The following is a 24,620-nucleotide window of genomic DNA, read 5'->3' as shown; positions in this document are numbered from 1 at the left end:
TACTAAATCCTGAGAGAACCTTAAAAAATTGGAATAATATGTGAAATATTTCCTTATAGACTTGGAACCATATTCAATGCAGGAATATCTGGATTACTTACTTATATTAAGATGTTTTTATGCCTACTGCATACTGATGGTTTTTCTTTTTAATGTTCGTACAATCCGTCTCACGTTGTTGCATTTTATGTTTTTATGTTGCTAAACAATGTAAAACATACCCTGTAATATATATATATATATATATATATATATATATATATATATATATATATATATATATATATATATATATATATATTATTATTATTGTTTGTTGCACCGTAGTGTTCACTGGTCAGGCCCTATTCCCCGAAGCCCCAATACATTCGGGAAGGCGCGCCAGCATTATCAACCAATGATCACTCCCCACACCGTGGGATAAGTGATCATTGGGTCCGAGACCCATGTGCCCTGAGCCAGAGCAGTAAGCCAAGAATGACAGCCTTCTGCGTATGTGCGGCTAAGATTTCTGCCTCAGTGCGGCAAGCCGGTATGATTTCAAGATTCAAGAGTAGAGAGGACATCATTCCAACAAGGACTCCAATAATCAGAACAACCACCTTGACAGAGTGATCTGGATAGAGTATGCGTAGTTCGAAGAGAAAATCTCGATATTTTATTCGTTTTTCCTCCTCTTTCCTGACGATATTCGTCTCGCCATGAGCTGAAAACTCCACGACAAATATCGTTTTGCTCTGGTGGTCGAGAAGAACTACATCAGGCTCATTAGCTTGTATGAGTCTGAGGGTGGGGAACGAATAGTTCCAATAAATTCGGCACTTCTCGTTCCCCACAACGGATTCAATATCCCCCGGAGCGTAGGGCAACACCGGTGTCTCGTCAATACCGTAAGACTGCCGTAGATGGGCCACGTTATGTCGATGGGTATAGGCCGAGACCGCATATGCTGGACATGCTGAGTGCAAGTGCATTAGGGTCTCGGGCGCCTCGCGGCAGGCGAACGTCAGGCGCTTTGATAAGCCAAGGTCTCCAATGTTATTGAAGAAGATCCCATGCATTGGCCTATCCTTGTGTCTCCGCAGAAGTAAAGTGATCTCTGCGACTTTTATCTGAGCTTTTTGCTGAACGAGTTCCAACTCGGTGACAGGGTTGTGGTCACCTCGTTCAGTGCCGAAAACTATACTATACTATATTATTATTATTATTGAGAAAGCAAATATTCTTGATGTCTATTTGGTTACTATTACACTATTCCACACAAGATTTTTCTAGTTTTTTTCAACAACCAAATTGAGTTTTAGAATTATTCGAATTTTGAAATATTCTGAGGCTCATCTGGAGAACAGTCTAAGAACAACTAATATCCATCGGCAACTTCTGACTGCATACATGTAACCATTAGATACAAAATTATCCAAATTTCACTGGGTGACATACTAACCTATAACAAGTGTGTAGAGTATTTTCCGATGCGGACTGGTATTTTATATTGTATTTGGGTCCTACGGTATGAATGATAAAACGAGCGGGGAGAGAATGCCCTTGAGTTATCCTTACTTCTCCTGTTCGGCAATCTGTAAATGAAAGCAATGTTAAGTCATTATACTCAACACAATTGAAAAGTCAATAGCCCCTTAAAAGAGTGACATAATAGATAAACTTAGGTCATTCATATAATAAGGTTCATACCTCTTACATCTAAACTGATTTCTTCTTTCAATCCAGGCCCAGCTCTCTGAAATATTCTACTGCTAACCGGATTATTATCATTCAAAGATTCATTGGTAGAATTCACAATAGCATCTACTTGCAACGATGTGATATCCCCTGCCCTGGAATTTGATAAAAAATAGAGAATAGTGAATAATTTGGGTTGAAGGTGAGTAATTTGATTTTTTAGACATGGAGGGTAAGGAATCAAAGGGCACCTAATAGAAACCAGAGCCCAAAAACAAAGTATTCATTCGTGGTCCAATACCAAACGGCGTTATGTCGACCCGCCATAGGTCTCATCAGTGGTACTAGGCATAACCACGAATGTATTGCTGTAATCAACCGTCTTTGAAGGACAAGCCTGAATAAGTAAGTCAATGACATCTTCTGTTATGAAGACGTCACCTAAGAAATCGATAGAAAACCCCATCCTCAAATATCAAAGATTATGTTAGCGAAACAATGTTTTCATTAGTGACTTTTCTAGAACTCTGAGTATTTCAGAACTTTCACTGAACCATTAATTTGCTCTAATTATTCACTAACTAGTTGCTAAAAAAAATCTATTTTCATGTTTAAAAAAATACTGATGTCTAGCTTACATGACGTCAAGTTAGCGTTACCACTTTTTTATCATCAACTTTTCCAGGACTTTGCTCAAAATACTAGGTCGCTATATTTATTGTCAAAATATACGGTGTCTTGCTAACTTGACGCAAACTACTGGTCTAGTCAATGTTTTAAAAAAACTCGATAATGAAAAAGTTGTATGGCTAACGTTTATTTGAAGGTGGATGACAATGTTTCGTGGTGTATTTCATCAGTTCGGACTTCCATTGTCTAGTATAATATAAATTGATTTGATAACCCAAAAAGATTAACCAAAAATAACAAGTTTATTAAACAAAAACCAAAGATATAACATACAACAACAACCAAACAAATAAAAATTGAAATATTAATAAGAAAGAAATCCACAACGAATTGATTGCCTTTCTTAGACGTATTGGTGAAGAGGACCGACACTAAATGAGAAACATCAGTATATCGAAAACCCACCCACAGAGGACAGTATCTGAACCAGAAATCCAACCAGATGATGCAATCATCAAGACTCTACTGGACCGTGCTTTTGGGCTCTGTAATACAAAGGAAGGTTTTGAAAAGGAACTAGGCATCATCAAAAATGACCTTCAACGGAATGGTTACTCCAAAGTGATGGTAGAATAGGCCTTAGCTAGCAGACAGCAAGAACTCCACAAGGAAGAGAAGCCGCCACAACCAGTACTTTTACTTCCCTACATCAGAGGATTATCGGAAAGGATGAGACGGATTGGGTCCAAGTATAACATCAGGACCTGCTTCAGATCTGGGAACACTATCCATAGCAGCCTCACGAAAACCAGGCCACCAAACGTGGACTGCGATTCCAAGAATTGCATTTACCGGATACCCTGCGAGTGCGGAGAAGCATACATCGGTGAAACTAAGAGGCCATTGAAAGTTCGCATTGCTGAGCACAAGAAACACACACAGCGAGGAGAAACCAGCAAATCCGGAATAGCAGAGCATGTTTGGACTCATCAACACAACATCAAGTGGGCTCAAGCTGAATTCATTCACAAAGAGGAACACTGGTTTGGGAGAAAATTCAAAGAAGCCGCGTATATGTTGTCCAACAACGCATTCAGTCAAGCTAGCGTAGAGATGCGTCCCGCCAAACGGTCATCTCCCGCCAAAACCAATGAAGCGGAAAGAGGGAAGAGAGGAATCACCCGAAGACGATTGTAGATACTAACAATCGAAACGTTGTGACATAACTTGGTTTGAAAATCTTTTAATTTTATTAATTTTTCATGTTTTGTTAATATTTTAAATTTTTAAATTTTTTCAGGTTATATTAATATTTCAATTTTTATTTGTTTGGTTGTTGTTGTATGTTATTTATTTGTAATTTCAGTTTTTGTTTAATAAAATTGTTATTTTCGGTTCATCTTTTTGTTTTTTTTCAGGGTTATCAAATCAATTTATATTATACTAGGCCAGGGGTCTCCAAAATTTGAAGCCTTCGGGCCATAATGATTTTTTCAGTTTGTTCCAAGGGCCAATTTCTGACCTTAACTATATTTCTAGACTAGAAATGCAAAAAAAGCGTAAGCAAACTTACGCTTTTTTTGCATTTCAATTATTATTGTGTATTGTGACACTTAACGACATCTAGTGGCGAGTAGTGGTATTATGTACTATCTTTTTGCCTAATGCCCGCTAGGTGGCATTAGGCGTAATTAAATATTTGGAATTACCGCGTTGGTTCGAGGAAGTTCTGGTTCTAGCTAGTGTATTCCGATCACCTCGAGGCAGTAATAATTGCATATAAAAAGGCTAGCGGCGCAACTGCGAGTTAGTCTGCGTAGGAAAGGCGAAGGAAGCGAAACTGTCTATTGTGAAATAAAGTAACACCCGTTAATAAAATTATTTTGATTTGACTTATTGTTTTTATGTGTGATTTGTTAAAATGGAAAAGAAGCGGAAAATCGACAGTGAATGCAGAACGTTCCAAGAAAAATGGAACTTTCAGTATTTTGTGATTGAGTCCAGTAATAAGGCGCTATGTTTAATTTGTAATGAAACCATAGCTGTTCTCAAACACTATAACATTAAACGACACTATGAATCGAAACATCCTCAAACTTACTCCAAGTATACAGGAAGTTTGCGGAAGGAAAAATTTGAAGCTTTGAAACGCGGGCTCAAATGAGCAATCTTTGTTTACCAAAGCGAATACTGAACAAGAGTCTGCAACTTGCGCCAGCTTTCGTGTGGCTCTTGAAATCGGAAAACGTGGCAAACCATTCACCGATGGAAAAAAGTAGATGAACAAGGCGGATTCTGGCACACTTCAAGGTCATGCGTCGCTTGTACGTATTTCAGAGAGAAACTTCAGTGAGTGGAAGAGAGAAACGTGTGACGTCATCGATGCAGGATGGAACGAGTATCGTAGCGATTCAAGCATGGAACTCGGTCTCCTTGGGACTCCGCATCACCTCTCGGCCCCCTTGTCACGTTCCAGTCACGTGATTTTGATTAAAAAAAGTTTATAGTTATGAGATTCGAACCTGGATCGTCCGCGCGGTAGACATTGTCCTTAGCCTCTGCACCAACGTAAGATATTGAAAGTAACTGCAAATGTTGGGTATTTAAAGCGTTAGTTTTGTCGCGACCGAAATTGACTCATTCATTATACTTGACAGCATTTTTTTAATTTCCGTAGAATGCAATCGTCATTATCTTGTTGGAGATAGGAAAATATACTTAGATTTGGGAAATAATTAATATTTCATGTAAAGATGTGTATGTGTGTGTGTAAGAGCGACAGACGCGTGTGACGTAATCGATGCAAAGAGAGATGGAGATGGTATCGTTGTACAATAAATCGTTGTTTATGGGGCAATGTAGCATTGCCGGTTTTCATCCAGTTTTCATCGAGTCGTCAACGACTCGATGAAAATTGGAAGCGCGAAAGTGATATATTAATAATAATGAATCAGATTTAAGAAAAAACATTACAGATTAATGAGGCTGTATCGTTTCAAAGTGCGATCCCTCAATGTTACAAGGTATCTCAAAATACATCATTGAAAACAAACATGGCGTCGAAGTGTACAGGGTGCGTCAAAATACATCATTTGAGAAAAAAAAAACATAACAGTTCCACGAGGTTGTAAGTTTTCAACGTGCGATCCCTCAATGTGTACAAGGTATCTCAAAATACATCATTGAAAACAAATATGGCGTCGAAGTGTACAGGGGCGTCAAAATATATCACTTGAGAAAAAAACATGTCGGTTTAAAATATGATATTAATGTGTATACAGGGCGTTTCAAAATACATCATTTAAGAAAGAAACATGTCGGTTTAACAGAAGTCTAGCGTTCCTACATGTCAGAAGGACACTAAGTCTTGTATCTTTGTTAACCAAGTTAGCATCATCAGGAGAAGGAGGACATGACAACAAAGTTGCCGAGGAGTTATGTATTGTGAAGTTAACATTCGAAAATGGGGAAAGCGAAGTATTTGACCGTTTTACAAGCGTTTTGACCGTTTTGTGTCCGGTCGTTTTGGGTGCGTTTTCAACCGTTTCTGTTCGTTTTCGATCGTTTGCGTGCGTTTTCGATCGTTTGCGTGCGTTTTCGATTATTTTCCGTGCGTTTTCGACTGTTTTCCGTGCGTTTATTCGTTATCGTTTCATCGTTATTGTCGTAACCGTTTTTCTTATTTCAATATGACAGTTATTTATCACTTAACTCGTTTCGCTAACCAAGTAAGCATCATCAGGAGATGGCAAAAGTCCACGCTTTGTCATATGAAGATTCATTTTCCAAATTTTCAGACTCCTGAACGGAACCTTATGGAACACTCAACCTAACATCTGTTACAGAGTGGTGTCGGTCAGCCAATCAGAATAGAGGATTCAAATATCGGTCGATTAATTGTGTTAGATGAAATTGAACTGGGGAATGAGGGTCGGATAATAATAATAATAGTGATGAAACATTAAAACTTTGAAAGTGACGTAGTCAGCGTGGCGTATGTGATGATTTGTGGAAATTAATGAGTCATTACAAGAAATGATAGCACAACTGTCAGAAGGGCACTGAGTTGTATATTCACTAATAATGATCGGATCGTCGCATACAGCACGTCAAATGAAAGGATAATAAATGCAGAATTCATCAACAAAGAAAAATCAAATATGACGGAACATGTCAGGAAAGCACCAAGCCAAATATTCGTTAATGATAGTTGAATCTCAACGTGCAGCATATCAAATGGAAGGAGAATGAATACAGAGAAAAAACAAAGATGATGTAACGAATACAATTTTCAACACCTAATGTGAAATAGCTTGTGAAGAATTGCAAATTCAACAAAAATCATTGAGCAAACTTTGAATTAAAAAATGTTGGGTCATGAACAACTATAAGTTTATTCCAATTGCAGAAGCTTGATTCAAAACGCAGATATTATTGACAAAGAAAATGAAACAATCATCGTATACAGAAACATAGGATATATTTGGATTCCTTAGGGTGAGAAGGTTTCGAATCCATTAAAAAACGACCACTTACGGTTTTCACTTCCGGTCGTCCGATTTCGATGATTTCGACATCACTGGATTCGTTTACATGTCATGAAACATATATAATCATTTGTCGAAGTCAAAAGGGCCTTATAACCTATTTTCATTATACTAGCAGCAACAGACCGATGTGGGTAATCATTTCAAATTTCATTTGTAGATTATGAAAAGTATAATATACAGCGTCTAATGTGAAATAGCATAGGAAAAATTGCACATTCAAAGAAAATCATTGAACATACTTGGAATTTAAAGTTGTTGGGTTATGAACAATTACGAGTGTAATCCAATTGCAAAAGTTTGATTCAAAACGCAGAATTTTATGACAAAAAAATGAAATATTCATCGTGTATTGAAACATATAATATATTTGGATTCCTTAGGATGAGAAGGTTTCGAATCTATCAAAAACAGGTCACTTCCGGTTTATACTTCTGGTCGTCCATCAATGGATTCGTTTAGATGTCAAAAAACATAGTTAATCATTTTACGACGCCAAAAGGACCTCATAACCTATTTTCGCTATACTAGTCGCAACAGGTCGATGTGGGTACTCATTCAAATGATTTCATTTGTAGACTATGAAAAATATAATATCAAGCGCCTAATGTGAAACAGCATAGGGAGAATTGCAAAGAGAATCATTGAAAAAACTTCGGATCGTCACGTACATCCTGTCAAATGAAAGGAGAATTGCAGAATTCATCGACAATGAAAAAAACAAATATGGTGCAACATGTCAGAAGGGCACTAACCCACATCTTCATTAATGATTGTTGAATCTCAACGTGCAGCACATCAAATGAAAGGGAAACAAATGCAGAATTCATCGACAGAGAAAAAACAAATCTGGAGCAACATGTATATATATATATATATATGTATATATATATATGTATATATATATATATATATATATATATATATATATATATATATATATATATATATATATATATATATATATATATATACATATGTTGGATTTTTTCAGTCAAATGGTTTACATGTCATGGTTTATTTGAGATAGTATTCGCATATATTGTGAATCAAAACATAAAGATTTCATTTTTTATTTTACGCAGATGAATTTACAAAAGTTGAATGCAAGTTCGGTCGTGAAGAGAAAGCCAAGTATCAAAGTAGCAGACTTGCCTGTGGAGATGCCGCAGATTTCATTTGAGATTGTACGAAATTAAGGTTAGTATTGTTTCCAATTTTTTCTTTGTTTTATAGACAAAGAGTTTTTGGGTGTATACAATATTTTTCATTCGGCTCAAAAATTCTCATTCACAGATATGATCCGCATAAAGTAGTGTTTCCATACAACATTTTTCCTTCACTCAGTACGAGCAGAATATGTGTTTTAAATTCGTTATTTTGAATGACACTTGATTTTTTATTTTCATTATAAGTGTAGCAATTACTTCATGAAAGACATCACCCTCTCTGTTGACAAAAATATTTTTTACTGCATGTTTTTATTGAAAAATCGAATTTATTTCAGAATAATACATCAACGTGTGCAGTATCAGTCAGAGTCATCTCAACAACATTCAAAACCGTTGCAGCAACCTTTCCATAACGAGTTTAAAATCTCAGCAGTTTCCATTTTTTTCAGTCTATAGTTGCACATTATGAGGCTAGAATTCGTCGATATTCAGGGATTTGTTGGACAGACTGCGTCTATTCAATATATACACAACCGTAATGAATTTGGAAGACTTTGAAGATTCATGGTGGTGTATTCCAAAATTGGAGAAAAACACGCCGTTCTGTATGGGTCATTCCAAAGGAAATTTGTTCAGCTGCAGTCTCAATAACGTTGATATTTTATATAAATGGATTTATAATATACTACCAAAATAAATAAAATACATATCACACACATCTTTTTTTGAAAATGAAAACTTATCGGTGAACAGGGAAAGTTGTCAAAAATATGCAATAACAAAAAATTATATACCAGATTTTATAGAGATGAAGAAACATCATATTGAAAGATACAAGGTTGACAAAAACAGGTTGACAAACAAGGTTGACAAGCGCATATATACAGCGTGAATATTGATTCACGCTGTATATATGCGCTTATATTTCGTAGAATTTTCAATACAATTTTCACCACACTATGGCAAAATTTTTAACATGTGTAGGCTATTATTTCTCCAAACTGAAACTAACTTTCCAAATGTAACTGATATATCAATCGCAAACGTGTTATGATCTCGATATATTTTGAAGTATTAATATTTAATACTGAACGAATAGTCATGAAGAAAATTATTTGCATTGTATTCTTAAAACTTTGGAACCGTTTCTGACTAGTGATCAATGCACACCGAATGAATTTCTTAATACCTGTTGATGATCTCGACCTTCCCTAATATTTATAAACATTCATATTATGCTGAAGGTAACTTTGCCCCCGGTCACCGTACTACGACAAAATGCTTGATGTGCATTCATGCCACTTTATTTTAAGATAGTTTTATATTCCTATATATATTATAATCGTATCAATTTTGAATACTATGAACTTGGAACTATGAAGATGGAATTGTGAATACTGTGTGTTTTTGTTTCAGAATATCTAAGTTGAGATTAAAATATCTTTCAATTCATGTATTCACTTGAATGGATTTGAATTATTTCATGTTGATTTTTCATATTTGTCTGTATCGTTACTTTGTTATGTTTATATGTCCAAGAACTCAGAACTCCGAACAAATGAAACTCAGGTTATCTACACATAATACTCGTCAGGTATCTATATCAAAGGATGCTATTTTGAATTGGAATTTCGAAAAAACTACAATACGAAATGAATTTCCAAATATCTCAATTGAAATTTAATGTCAAATGTCAATCATCTATAATAATGTCCTGAATAAAATTCAAGATATAAAATGCCACTTTTTGTTATATCGACCCAACGAATCAGAATTTAAAATGACAGAAAAACTTATTTTCTTTATTTCTAAAATGTCCTGTTTTTGTCAACCTTGTATCTTTCAATATGATGTTTCTTCATCTCTATAAAATCTGGTATATAATTTTTTGTTATTGCATATTTTTGACAACTTTTCCTGTATAAGATAAGTTTTCATTTTCAAAAAAAAAGGGTGATATGTATTTTATTTATTTTGGTAGTATATTATAAATCCATTTATATAAAATATCAACGTTATTGAGACATATCATAGTCGGAGATATGAATTTGAATTTAAACGATGACAATGAACTTATTTCAGAATATTTAGACGTAATGAGCGAGTATAACTTCATTTCAATGATTAACAGTGACACACGTGTCGAGCGGGGAGCATCAACCTGCATAGATCATATTTTTTTCAATGTTAAAAATGAAGTTATTATAAAGAACTCATTATCTGCTGTCTTTGATCATGCTATTACAGACCACAAGGCAACCATTCTAGTTGCACCGATTTTGATAAGTAATGAAATAAAAGTAGAATATATAAAGAAATGTATTAATTACAATGCTTTGAAAAAAGACCTAAGGAATCATAACTGGATAGAATATTTTCATACTGTAGATTTTAATTGATTGGCAACTACGTTCATAGAAATATTTAAGCATCTTATTGCACAAAACACCAAACAAATAATTATGCATCGAAAAGAAATTAAACGTAAAAAATGGATTACTTAAGGGCTTGTTACTTCAATCAATAAAAAAAATGATTTATATCGTGAACATAAAATGTATCCCGAAGATGCTGAAAAAAAAACGACAATATAATCAATATCGTAATCACGTAAATAGACTAATCAAACAGAATAAAGAAAATTTTTATAGAAACGAAATTTATAGGAATAAAAATCAAACAAAAAATTTATGGGAAATTGTGAATCCGAGCCCTAAAAAAAATGATACAATACATTCAACGATTATTTTGTCGATATTGGAGAAATATATGCTAAAAAAATTGACAAGCCATCAAATCCACCACCAAAAAGGACATCAATACAGGAAAGTATATTCCTCAAACCTGTAAACAAAAATGAAATTGTGAGTATCATAAATTTTCTTAAGATTAACAAATCACCTGGTTTCGACAATATAACCGCAGAAACTTTAAAAGAAGTTTCTGAGGAAATATCTGAACAATTGGCACATCTCATTAATCAAATATATAAAACTGGCAAATGCCCATCTGAATTCAAAATTTCAGTTGTTACACCGGTATATAAAAAGGGCGACAAATCTCATACTTGTAACTATACGCCGATCTCTCTGATTACGTCAATCACAAAAGTTTTTGAAAAGTCACTAAAATCAAGAATGAATGATTTCCTTGATAAGAATAACGTGATATCAACCCTGCAGTACGGGTTCAGAGAAAAATTATCGACCAATGATGCAATTTCCAAAATTACCAGTGAGATATATAAGTTGATGGATGAAAGTAAACCAACCGCATGTGTGTTCCTGGATCTTGCAAAGGCTTTCGATACTGTGGATCACCAACAGCTGTTGGACTCCCTGCAAGATTCAGGAATACGAGGTGTGGCAAATGAATTATTTTCAGATTATTTGAGTTGCCGCAAACAGTATGTAAAAATAGGAAATGGAATCAGCGAAGAGAAATTTATAAAATATGGAGTACCACAAGGTACAGTGCTAGGGCCACTACTTTTTTCATTATATATAAATAGTCTACTCACCATCCATGAAACTACAGGTCGAATTGTGAGCTTCGCTGATGACACTGCCATTCTATACACTGCAGAAGAGAGTCTGAAAATGAAAATGGAAAACGATCTGTTAAATATTATCAATTGGTTTGACCATAAGTTGCTTACCGTAAACTTTGACAAAACTTTTTATATACCTTTTTCGAGTTACAGAACTAACTTACCTAAGTTCAAGGAACTCACACTGGAAAAAACCAATCAACAGATTGCCATCAAACAAGCAGAGAGAGTCCGATATCTAGGGGTTATAATAGATTGTCATTTAAGATGGAATCATCATATCGATGAAGTAACTAAAAGTCTAAGACCATTGTTGTATAGATTCAAATGCTTCAATAGAATATTAGATACGCGTTCCCTCAAAACTCTATATTATGCTCTTGTGGAGTCACGACTGCGATATGGTATCCTTAGCTGGGGTGGTGTACTTAATACCCATCTTCAAAAACTTGAGATAGTACAGAAAACACTTTTGAAAATAATTTACCAAAAAAAATATACGTATCCGTCAAAAAAGCTTTTTGAGGATGCAGCTATCCTCAGCGTCAGAAAGTTATATTTACACGACATAGCAATTTTCATAGGTAAAAATAAATACACCCTTCAACAGTTAGAGCATAGTTATACCACAAGAAACAAATGGATTCGAAACCTACTCACTCTAAGGAATCCAAATATATCCTATGTTTCAGTATACGATGATTTTTTCATTTTCTTTGTCAATAATATCTGCGATTTGAATCAAGCTTCTGCAATTGGAATAAACTTATAGTTGTTCATAACCCAACATTTTTTAATTCCAAGTTTGCTCAATGATTTTTGTTGAATTTGCAATTCTTCACAAGCTATTTCACATTAGGTGTTGAATATTGTATTCGTTACATCATCTTTGTTTTTTCTCTGTATTCATTTTCCTTGCATTTGATGTGCTGCACGTTGAGATTCAACTATCATTAACGAAGATTTGGCTTGGTGCTTTCCTGACATGTTCCGTCATCTTTGATTTTTCTTTGTCGATGAATTCTGCATTTCTTATCCTTTCATTTGGCGTGTTGTACGCGAAGATTCGATTATTATTAGCGAATATACAACTTAGTGCCTTTCTGACAGTTGTGCTATCATTTCTTGTAATGACTCATTAGTTTCCACAAATCATCACATACGCCACCACCTCCTACACTGATTACGTCACTTTCAAAGTTTTAATATTTCATCACTATTATTATTATTTTCCGACCCTCATTCCCCAGTTCAATTTCATCTAACACAATTAATCGACCGATATTTGATTCCTCTAGTTTGATTGGCTGACCGACACCACTCTGTAACAGATGTTAGGTTGAGTGTTCCACAAGGTTCCGTTCAGGAGTCTGAAAATTTGGAAAATGAATCTTCATATGACAAAGCGTGGACTTTAGTCATCTCCTGATGATGCTTACTTGGTTAGCGAAACGCGTTAAGTGATCAATAACTGTCATATTGAAATACGAAAAACGGATGCGACAGTAACGATGAAACGATAACGATGAAACGATAACGATGAAACGATAACGAATAAACGCATGGAAAACAGTCGAAAACGCACGGAAAACAATCGAAAACGCACGCAAACGATCGAAAACGAACGGAAACGGTTGAAAACGCACGCAAAACGGTCGAAACGCTTGTAAAACGGTCGAATACTTCGCTTTCCCCATTTTCGAACGTTAACTTCACAATACATAACTCCGCGACAACTTTGGTGTCATATCCTCCTTCTCCTGATGATGCTAAATTGGTTAACAAAGATACGAGACTTAGTGTCCTTTTGAAACTCCCTGATTCATTATTATTAATATATCACTTTCGCGCTTCCAATTTTCATCGAGTCATTTACGATTAATTTCAAAACCGGCAACGCTACATTGCCCTATAAACAACAATTTATTGTACAACCGGCAACACCTGCTTGCGCCAGCAACCGGTAAATCTCGATACCATCTCCATCTCTCTTTGCATCGATTACGTCACACGCGTGTCTCGCTCTTACAGACACATACACATCTTTACATGAAATATTAATTATTTCCCAAATCTAAGTATATTTTCCTATCTTCAACATGATAATGACGATTACATTCTACGGAAATTAAAAAAAATGCTGTCAAGTATAATGAATGAGTCAATTTCGGTCCCGACAAAACTAACGCTGTAAATACCCAACATTCGCAGTTACTTTCAGTATCTTACGTTGGTGCAGAGGCTAAGGACAATATACCGCGCGGACGATCCAGGTTCGAATCTCATAACTATAAACTTTTTTTAATTAAAATCACGTGACTGGAACGTGACAAGGGGGCCGAGGGGTGATGCAGAGTCCCAAGGAGACCGAGTTCCGTGCTTGAATCGCTACGACACTCGTTCCATCCTGCGTCGATGACATCACACGTTTCTCTCTTCCACTCTCTAAAGTTTCTCTCTGAAATACTTACCAGCGACGCATGACCTTGAAGTGTGCCAGAATCCGCCTTGTTCATCTACTGAGAAATGATAAAAAAATGCTTGATTGCAGTAGCCGAAGAAATATGCCCCGAAAAGGTAAATTTATTCAAAAGTGTCAGTTTGTCAGCAAACACCGTGACTCGGAGGGTGCAAGACATCGCAGAAAATATATCATCTCAACTGTCTGACAAAAATGGACATCATGAGTGGTTTTCTCTAGCATGATGAGTCACGAATGTGTCAGATACTGCTCAGGTGTTGATTTTTATTCGCGGAGTAGATAAAAGCTATGAAGTGTATGAAGAACGTTTTGATATTGATAGTATTCACGGCACGACAACTGGGGCAAATATTTTTAAGGGAGTTGAAAATGCCATTGATAAAAAGAACCTTCGATGGAGAAATTTGAAATCTATAACAACTGATGGAGGCAAACATATGTATGGTAAAAATAAAGGAGTGGTTGCACTTGTGTCAAAGGCTGTAGAAAATGGTGGTGGTTCAAAACCATTAGTTTTACATTGTACAACATTTTACATTCATCAACAGTCCTTATGCGGAAAATGTTTGGATATGTCTGAAGTTCTAAAACCAGTCATATCAGTTGTTAACTTCATCAGATCCACTGGGCTGAATCACCGACAATTCTGCGAGTTTATTCAACAGATTGGAGAAAATGATTTACCATATCATACTGCCGTACGCTGGTTTAGTTGCGGAAAAGTCCTTAAGCGCTTTTTTGAACTTCGAGAAGAGATCGAAATTTTTTTAAATGAGAAGCAGCGCCTTTTTGCTGATTTAGAAAATAGTGAATGGATGTGGAAGTTAGCCTTCTATGTCGATTTGACAAATCATATGAACGAACTGAATTTGACATTGCAAGGAGAAAATCAGCTTCTCCCTGATTCATACACCAATATCAAATCCTTCAGGCAGAAAATAAAACTATTTCAATCGCAATTACGTAAATAATGTTTCACACATCTTGAAACATGTGAAATATTCAGCCACACTACAGAGACTGAATTTCCCGTCAATTTTGCAATCGAAACTTTTGAGTGCTTTGAAGATAAATTTTGATACTCGTTTTTCAGATTTTGATGTCATTGCGGATGAAATTAAGCTTTTTCAAAATCCTTTTGATTCTGACATTGAAACCCTGGCTCCGGAAGTCCAAATGGAAATTATTGATTTACGGTGCAGTGATATGCTTAAGAACAAATATCAAAATTCATCTTTGTTGGAATATTATAAGAGTCTTCCACTGAAACAATTTGATAATTTGCATAAATAGTTATGTTATGCAATAGTTATGAATGTTAATAATTCTTTAAGAATACAATATTCGTTCGAAATAAAAAGTAAGGAGGAAGTAGAATTTTTAGAATTCTTAAGGAACTCAAGGAAAACAACAGCTTTTTGGAGCCGAAAGTATTCACTGGCAGAAAATGGACTAATAACATTCGCCTGCAATAATTCATATATTCTTTCCTTTATTATCTGTCTTCCTTCAGTACTAAGCCGGTATGATCGTCTTTTTACAGTAAGGATACGGTCAGCTAATCGTATTTGAAAATCCCCCGTATTAACCCGATTACCTGGGAAACCTTGAAAAAACCAATCGGTATGTTCCTTTGAAATGGAAATAATTTCTTCTTTATTTTCTTCACTTACATCAGTATCTACGTCATTGAAATCAATTTATATCTTTAACTCGATTTTATCGCAAACATTTGTTGTTTCCATTTAAATATGCTTAAACTATCAGAGGTTATATTTACATCAAATCACTAACCAAGAACTTCACGACCAATCATTATGTTACATTTTGAATAATTAAAGGAAATAACGTGAAAAAGTGTCTGGTTATCGACGAAGAAGCCAAGAATTCTATTAGGAGAACAGTAAACTCGTTTTTCATAAAAAATGAAATATCTACATTAAATAAAGTTTTGTGAAGACATAAGAATTAGATTATGGAATGTATTACAAGAACTGAACTTCACTTTTGGAAAACAAGATGGAAAGAGCATTTCAATAGAAAAATCAGAGATTATAGAATGAAGAAGAAACTAATTAAGAGAAATAAGGAAAGCCAGAACATTGGATAAACATACCGTCTCGAAGGTTTGGCAAAACCAGAACATCAAAAGTGGAAGGCAAGCCTTCATGGAAGGTTGGTCCACTGGTTTGAAAATTTCACTTGGAAAAGGTCGTCGTCTGATCATCACTCACATAAGCAGAAGTGAGGGATTCGTGAAAGATGAATTGATGCTGTTTGAACCGACGAAAAATGTGGATTATCTTCAATAAATAGATGCCACAAATTATCGCGTTGATTATCGTGCATTAAATGATACCACAAACTAGAATCCACGTCTAATAGCCAATATAAATATCTAACTACACCATTCGGTTTGAAAAATGCACCGTCTGTTTTCCTGCGAGCTGTCATGAAAGCCCTGGGAGATCTCACGTACCAATGGGTAATCGTGTATCTAGACGATATTATGATTATTGCTTTCACATTCATAAAGCGTTAGAGAGACTTCAAAAGGTTAATAGGCCGGTTCAAGGCCGGATTTTCATATAATTTTTCGAAATACTCATTTTGTGAAACGTCAGTACAATACTATGAGTGTTCGGCTGCAGAAGTCTGACCCAACTCTCAAAAAATACAAGCATTAACCGCGTTACCAGCACAGTAACTCAGTTAAAGCCATTCATCGGTCTCTCGTCTTACTTTCGTAAGTTCATACCTAGGTTTTCGCAGATAATGAAACCTTCATATCGACTGACCTCAGGTAGTGTAAGAAATATGAAGTGGACAGAAACACACGAGAATATTCGTCGGATAATCAATGCCTTATTAGGTAATGAGCCAGTCGGTACTTATGAGCTTCGATCCCAATTTTCCTATCAAACTACATACTGATGCTAGTTCCGACAGTTTTGGTACTATTTTAATGCAGAAATTGGATGGCTGTAATCGAGCCGTGGAATATATAGCCAAGCTACTAGCCCGGCTGAACAAGATATCATTCGTATAATTTAAAAACATTGGCCGTGTTTTATTCCGTTAAGTTCTTCCAACACTATTTACGTGCCCAACCGTTTGTGGTGGATATAGATCGTAATTCACTAAAACCTGCTAGAAAGAGAGCTGATTCAACACCAAGAGTTCATCGTTGGTGGGTGCTGAGAAGGCAAGCGTATGACTCATGCTGACTTCTTTTCTTAAAATTCCGTCTTAAGAGAGTCTGAATCAAACACACACAAAATTGCACAGGAACCCATTAATCTAAAAGAAATCACTGATGATTAGCTTTTAGTCGAACACCGCCGTGATCCTGAAATTTGCAAAATAGTAGGAGTATTAGAAAATGATGAAATGCCACCTGATCTTGCTAAAACTTAAGAGTAACGGTCTGGATTACTCTACCGTAAAATTCGAAGACGAGGCAAAACATATTTTCCACCTATTGCTCCACGTGCTTTTAGGTGGTCGGTAATAAATCGTGTACACGAATCCATTATGCATCTAGGATCGGATAAAACACTTGATAAGGTATGTGAATAGTATTGGTTTGAAGGGATGGCAAAATATGTTTGTAAATTGTAGATAATTGTTGCACTCGCAAAGTTTCCAAATCTACTAGTTTCATAATATCCCCAAAACTAGTATCCCGTGGCACAAAGTACATATAGACATTCCTGGCAAACTGAGCGGGAAAAACGATTCAAAAGAATACGTTATTGTTTCAATTGATACATTTACTAAATTTGTTTTGTTATATCACACTGGAAAAATATTGGTAGTATTTAAAGTCTTGAAATACGCTATATCTTTGTTTGATCCACCGGCCCGCATAATGGCCGATTTAGGTAGATGTTTCACGAGTAACTCAAAGTAACACCACAGTAGGAAGCTAAAGCTATCCCCACTTTTTGGTAAAATCACAGTGCGCATGATGGAATAATGCCGTGAATTGACAGGATAATCGGCAAAATTTTCATGTCTAAAATTTTTCAGGTAATTTACGTGGCTTTTTGGCCTATCAGACTGAAGACGTTTCACTTGTGGAATCATGATAAAAAGGAGTTTTGTTGTGGCTAATATTAACACTTCGCCAGAAATATTCCAAGTTCCAAGTTGGATTTGGATTAAAAACAATAAATGGTATTCAGTTACATATTGTGAGAGCTGTATATAAAATTATCTTTAATCTGCCGCCTCATGTTGTTATCATAATTGTTATCTTCAATAATGGCTAGCAGTTTGTTCAAACATCCCAAAAAGGCATCTGATTATTGTGTAATTTGTTCTAACAATTCCAAGAAAAATCCACAATACAGCTATTGGTAAATATTCGTTTAGAGGGCAACTAAACAAATATAGTTTTTTAAACTATATTTATTTAGAAGGTATTTGTTTTGTTTTTCCTGTTTGATCGTCAAGGCGTATTGAAGCAAGCCAATTCAACTTATGAGTAACTCAACTTAGAAAAATAAATCACTATTCAATAAGATCATTCAGACAAGTTCTTAACTTAACTTGGCAAGTTCTCAACTTCTATCTTTCGCTTAGGAAGACTTGAGTTATATATGAGTTAATGAGAATCATGATGTTTTTGAATGTGAAACGACGTTACTAATTGAATATAGTGTTCGTGTTAGGAATCACACGTTAAAAGGTAAGACCTCGTTAATCCTTAGCTCGCACAAGTTTGAACTTCTGAGGGTTGTCGTTCGTAGGGGTGCGACAGCTGGTTAACGGAAAAACAGATTTTTCAAACAGATTAACAAATGGTATTTATTTACAGGAGGTTATATGCAAACATCAGCCGAGTTGGAGTATGTTCCTAGTACAAGCTTATTTAGAAGGTATTTCTCTTTAAAGCTTTTTTTTAGTTTGCTGTGGTATCTGCCGGCCTGCTGAAAGATTAGGAATTTGCCTTTTTTTTAAACTGCATTCATTTTTGAAGTTACATAAGAACATGTTTTGTTGTTTTACTAACTGTCTTTCGATCTACAAAATCATTTTGTATAATTTGAACTTCAAAATTGTGATCATTGATTTACCAATGCTTTAATCTGTTTATACAATTGATTGTCAATTTATTATAATTAATGTTCCCAGATATCTAAGAATTCACCATGCAAGATGCACTTGAGGAATAGAATAAGAGCTCTTCAACGAAAATCGAAAAAAGAGCATAATATTTCTTCCAGCTGTCAAATTTCGAGTGAAGAAAAGATAATTGTTCACCAATGTTTACAAAATTTTTGAAGACTCAACTCTCTGGAAAATCTTCCAAGGGTTCGAAGTACTCTAATGAATACAAACAATTTGCCTCAACACTATATTTTCTATAAGTTTTTATCAAACATTTTCTTATTGCCAGCCATATCAACTTTGTTCAGGATTACCCAGAACTGGAATATATTTATGTGATGGCTACACCAACTTTTTATTTTTCACTCTGGAAATGAAAGTAACGATGCTCTCAGAAAAAAACTACTAGGTATGTATTTTATGCATTGATGAAATGTCTATAAAATCAAATCTGTTTTACATCATGAAAGATGAAATCACTGAATTTCATGATGTGGGTCAAAATACATATCAGCTTGCAAGTGAGGCCTTCTGTAAATGACAAGAGGTATCAATGAAAAATGGAAACAACGATTGACATAGTTTTTGGTGAATTTTTCTTGTCCTGTGTCAGATCTTGAAAATACAATTGTTGAAGCAATTTATCGTATGCGTATGCTTTATCGTTCAACAATTACATTTCTTCATCTTTGTAAGGAATTTCCTATGGATTATTTATTATCGTTGTTTGTTAGAGTTCGGATATTTTTTACATCAAGTTCATAAATCTACAGTTGAAAATGCTGAAAAACAAATAAAAAATAAAAAACTACTGAATTTGCCACATTTATAAATATAATGTTTTTTTTTGTGCATATTACCTTAATATTATTTATATTTTGATTATTATAATTGTCATATTAGCATTGATTCATTTGTTGATGATTCTTTTCCATTTATTGCACATGAAAGTGTAATATTTATACCTATATTTTGAAATGTATTCAAGAGGTGTATTAGGAGCAGATACAAATAATTTTTTAATTTTCATCTCGTGTTAATAGTTCAATTTTGTTTATTATTTCAATTTTTTTTAAATTTTTTACAGATTCTTTTCGGGATTTCAAATCAATTTATATGATATTAGACAATGGAAGTCCGAACTAATGAAATGCACCAAGAAACATTGTCAACTACCTTCAAACATACAAATTATATATTTTCATCCAGGGCTTAATGAATGAATAAATGAATAATTCAATTGAATTGTGTTCTCATTAGTAGCAAATTTTCACAATGTGCCAACACTCATTTCCAACAATAGTCGGATCATCAGAATATTTAATCAGTTTATTGTTAATATGTAGTCATTGGATTATTTTTTGAAAGCAATCAAAGATTTGTTAAAAAACCAAATATCGAATATTCTTACATTAAATACTCGTAAATATCTCGTAGTGTCGTATAGTCTTAAATCGATACAGATGATAAGTAATTCCCAGAAATTACTGACGCTTCTGCGTCAATCTATCTCTTGCAGTGGCGTGCGGAAATTATGATAACAGATAAAGAAAAATGATAAAATATATAGAATCACAACATTGACAACAGTGTTTGCTTTTAATTGCAGCCCAAGAATCCAAACCTAAATATTAACCTGGTTGTCACCAACTAATCCAATCGACCGCTCACCAGTAACGAAACAAGTTCACTAGATAAAGGGGGAAAATTCAGCGTAACACCATCGACAATACCCACACAATAAATAATCGCGAACATAGAAGCCGGAATTAAATTTCTGATATTGAAGAATAATTGCGAAGCGAATCGATACTAGTTGAGTACAAGTGGAATTGCCGATTGGGACAAACCAAGAAGTCTGCTGGCGATGCACTGTCCGATGAAGAACACAAGATTCTGTTCCTAAATACCGAGAGGCTAGCAACGACGAATCATTAATCAACAAGAATGTATTAAGAAGCCATAGAAATACACAAACATCAAGAGAACTCCAACAAAAAGGAAGGGAAAACATATCTACCAAATATCTGGCACACAGCATTGAAAAGCGCCAAAAACGAAGCCAAGTGACCCAAATCGCGCGGGAAGTACGCGCGAACCCGCCTTCACAGAAAGTGCGCGAAAAATCAGCACTATAAATGAGAGCTTCAGTTTCAGTTAACACGTCAAGAAGATGACTGCCGCAGTTGTAGCTGAACACATGTATATACATATATTAATTTCCTACTAATATTTAAATTTATTATGAGTTTTCATTGATAAACTAACATTTGTGAATAGACTTTTTATTTTTATTATCAGATACATCAGCAATTACTGATTAGATTAGAAAGATATCTCGAGAAAACTAACTGCATCGATTGTTCTTCTATGTCTTGTAGTATCTCATTTCAGTCATTATTCATTTGTAGTTGTGGAAAGTTCACCAAGAGTTGTCTATCTTCAAACGCGAAATTAACATTGAAATTTGCATAAATTAGTGGCAACATATGATACTTTTCTCCTAATTCAAAATGATGGATGTAGCCGTTAGTTACTACGTGGTAGGAAATCATAATGAAAAGAGAAATGAAAATTTTTATGTTTTTTACCACTTTTATTTGTAACTAACGTTACTGCAGTTTCGTCCTATACGAACATTTTCAAACTTATACTTATTGTATACTTATATATACTTGTATACTTTTTGTATACTTATATATACTTGTATACTTATTGTATAAGTTTGAAAATGTCCGTATAGAACGAAACTGCAGTAACTCTTTTCATTTCTCCTAATTCTTCAGAGTCTAGATTTTATTTTTGATTCAACCTATTTTATATTTATAAAACACACCTAAAGGTTTAACCATATCACCAATATTATCGAATTATGTTTTTGATGAGTTTATTGATGAATGTATTCAATTCATGAAATGAAGAAAAGAGAATTGACTCTTTCTGTTTTTTACCACTTTTATTTGTAACTGACGTTACTGCAGTAACGAAAATGTCATCGACATATCTCAGCCAGATTTTTTGTTTCAAGTCTGACGTTGCTACTGCTTTGGTTTCGATTTCTTCCATAAATAGATTGGCAATAATGGGTGAAAGTGGCGAACTCATTGATGCCTTCTCAATTGGTCGATATCGTTGATCATTATAGATCACCTTGGCTGAACACTGCATCAAAAACACGTACTTCGTCTATAACTAATATATAACTAAGTTTTCAAAAATATTGTTCGATCCACCCAATATTGGTTATTAGTATTAGAATATAATCCGAAAGAGAAGATGACGGAAAAAAAAGGCTATGATTCACGAAAGAAGCTCTGAGGATTGCGATAAAAAATATCTTGATCAGAATAAGTTTACTAATGATCGCTGGCTACGTGATCATGTTTCACATATTCGGTTTCTTAACTAGAGAAGTCCATTGTTGCTCAACATGTCATAGAGAAAGGTTATAGAATACGTGGGGAATCCTTGAATTTTTGAAACCGGTACATGAAATATGCTCAAGTATGCGAGTTGGAACTGAGACAGAGTTGAATAGTGACACCACGAGTTTTCTCTTCATTTGAAAAAAAACCCGTTATTAACTCCTTCTTAATTTCTGATCCAGTATGTTTAGTTGCACTAATGTTCAACTTTTCTTACGCTACTATAATAAATTTGTAGTGAAATATATTTTCGTAAAAGCTTTTATTTATGAGCTCTGAAAATAATTAAACAAACTTTAAACTCCTTAATTCACTACTTTATAGAATTTATATGATATAAAAGCTTGCTGCGAGAATCATACATTTTATATAAAAACAATATTTCTTTTAGAAATACTTATGATGAGTTCACATATTGTGTACGTTTCCACACAGAGGTAAATCGTGCGACAATCTTTTATATCATTTGAATTGTGTAATATAATAAATTGATGCATTCGATTCAGATTTTTTTTTAAACTTGCGAATAATAACTTGTACTTTTTACTAACAGTTCATTTTTTATATTTTGAGTTACTTATTGCTGTCATTTGATACAAATAGCATGAGGATGCAAAAAATAGTCCACCATTTTGGGCGGTCAGCCATATTCAATTTGAAGTGACTTCATGTTATTCGTATTCTTTTCAATAACCCATTCATTCGATAATCATATCATAGAAGTGCATAAAAAAACTAGTCCGGTTTGTCACATTGGATTCAGTCATATTTATTTCGTATTCTTTTCAGCAAATCCTTTTAATAAAACTTGACCACCATATCGAATATGAAGTGACGTCATGTCATGTTTCGTATTTCAAGAAAACTCTTTTATGTTTGATATAGAATGACGTCACCATGTCATCAAAACTAAGCGTATGTGAAAAATTTCAGCTCAGTCGGTTGAGAATAACTGCTTCAAAATTCAGTTGCAAGATTTGACTTGAACTAATACAGTATATATATACATACAAACTTTGCAAGTTGAATGAAAATTTGAAATAAAAAAAATATTATTTCAATGGTACTTACCATAAAATTATTTTGTGATTGATTTCTGAATTGAAAGGAAATGGGTAAAGTTTTGTTTCATCGACACTCACGCTGTATTCATCGTTTTGGTGTGATGGAATAATATCGTCCCATCTGGTTAAATCTTGTGGTAGAACAATATCGCAAGCCACCCCTATGGGTTCTTGGTTCATTTTAATCCGCATCAAGGAAATCTGAAACAAAAAAATATCCAAATTGAAATAGGTATATTTTTAGAAGAGATTAATTTTTGGAAAAGAAAGGTTTTGGCTTTCAATTTATTCATCTTTATATAAAAAAATTTGGGAATCCAAGAAAGGAAGAAAGCAATTGTTTTCCAAATAAACTCTTTACAAAGATGTATAGATTATGAAAAGAAGAAACTTCTCTATCTTCATACATTCGTATGAAGATGGAAAAATAGAGAGCCAAAACCCTTCTCAAAAAATTGAATTTGAATTTTACTAAGCATGCTGCTGAAGTTTTCGGACTGATAGTTTAGTATTCAAGACCAAATATTGAGCTTGAATAGACGTGAACTTTCATGTTTGGAATCCAATTTTTTCTTTTTTATAGTTCATTCATTTTTATATCTCAATTTTATTCAGGTCAATAACCTTGAGGCAACATTTTCAACAATTTATTTCACTTTTAGACCATTAGTATTTTTTTATTTCGCCTCTATATTTCTTGTATCCTGCCTCAAGGCTATAAAAATTTGAAAAACAAACAGCTTGACAGGGAGACCATGAATATTACTGGTGTTTTATCCCGACAACAAACCGTTATTTCGAACATCTCGACACGTGTTTCGATCACCAAGTGATCATCTTCGAGAGGAAGATTGATGTTCCTCTTGAAGATGAGGAAGATTAGAAATAACGGTTTGGTGTTGGGATAAAACTCCAGTAATATTCATTACTACACCAGAGGTTCCAAACAGTGCAC

At 34.4% G+C, this 24,620-nt stretch overlaps 1 protein-coding gene across 4 annotated transcripts in view; it reads right to left on the bottom strand.

Annotated features, from left to right (window-relative positions):
- Window positions 1-24,620, bottom strand: part of Gdap2 (ganglioside induced differentiation associated protein 2) — a 313,619-nt gene that overhangs the window by 213,214 nt on the left and 75,785 nt on the right. For all 4 annotated transcript variants that reach the window (XM_074174665.1, XM_074174666.1, XM_074174663.1 and 1 more), the window contains exons 2-4: window positions 23,673-23,866; window positions 1,693-1,835; window positions 1,445-1,577 (exon numbers count right to left, since the gene is read on the bottom strand). In XM_074174665.1, the coding sequence (XP_074030766.1) occupies window positions 1,445-1,577; window positions 1,693-1,835; window positions 23,673-23,857 (461 nt within the window). In that variant the 5' untranslated portion in view covers window positions 23,858-23,866. The remainder of the gene's footprint in view (window positions 1-1,444; window positions 1,578-1,692; window positions 1,836-23,672; window positions 23,867-24,620) is intronic.

The sequence above is a fragment of the Leptinotarsa decemlineata genome, unplaced genomic scaffold (genome assembly GCF_025532065.1).
Source record: "Leptinotarsa decemlineata unplaced genomic scaffold, Ldec_3_MD MMD2_tig00000690_RagTag_RagTag, whole genome shotgun sequence".
NCBI classification, from domain to species: domain Eukaryota; kingdom Metazoa; phylum Arthropoda; class Insecta; order Coleoptera; family Chrysomelidae; genus Leptinotarsa; species Leptinotarsa decemlineata.
This window is presented reverse-complemented; position numbering and strand designations above follow the sequence as displayed.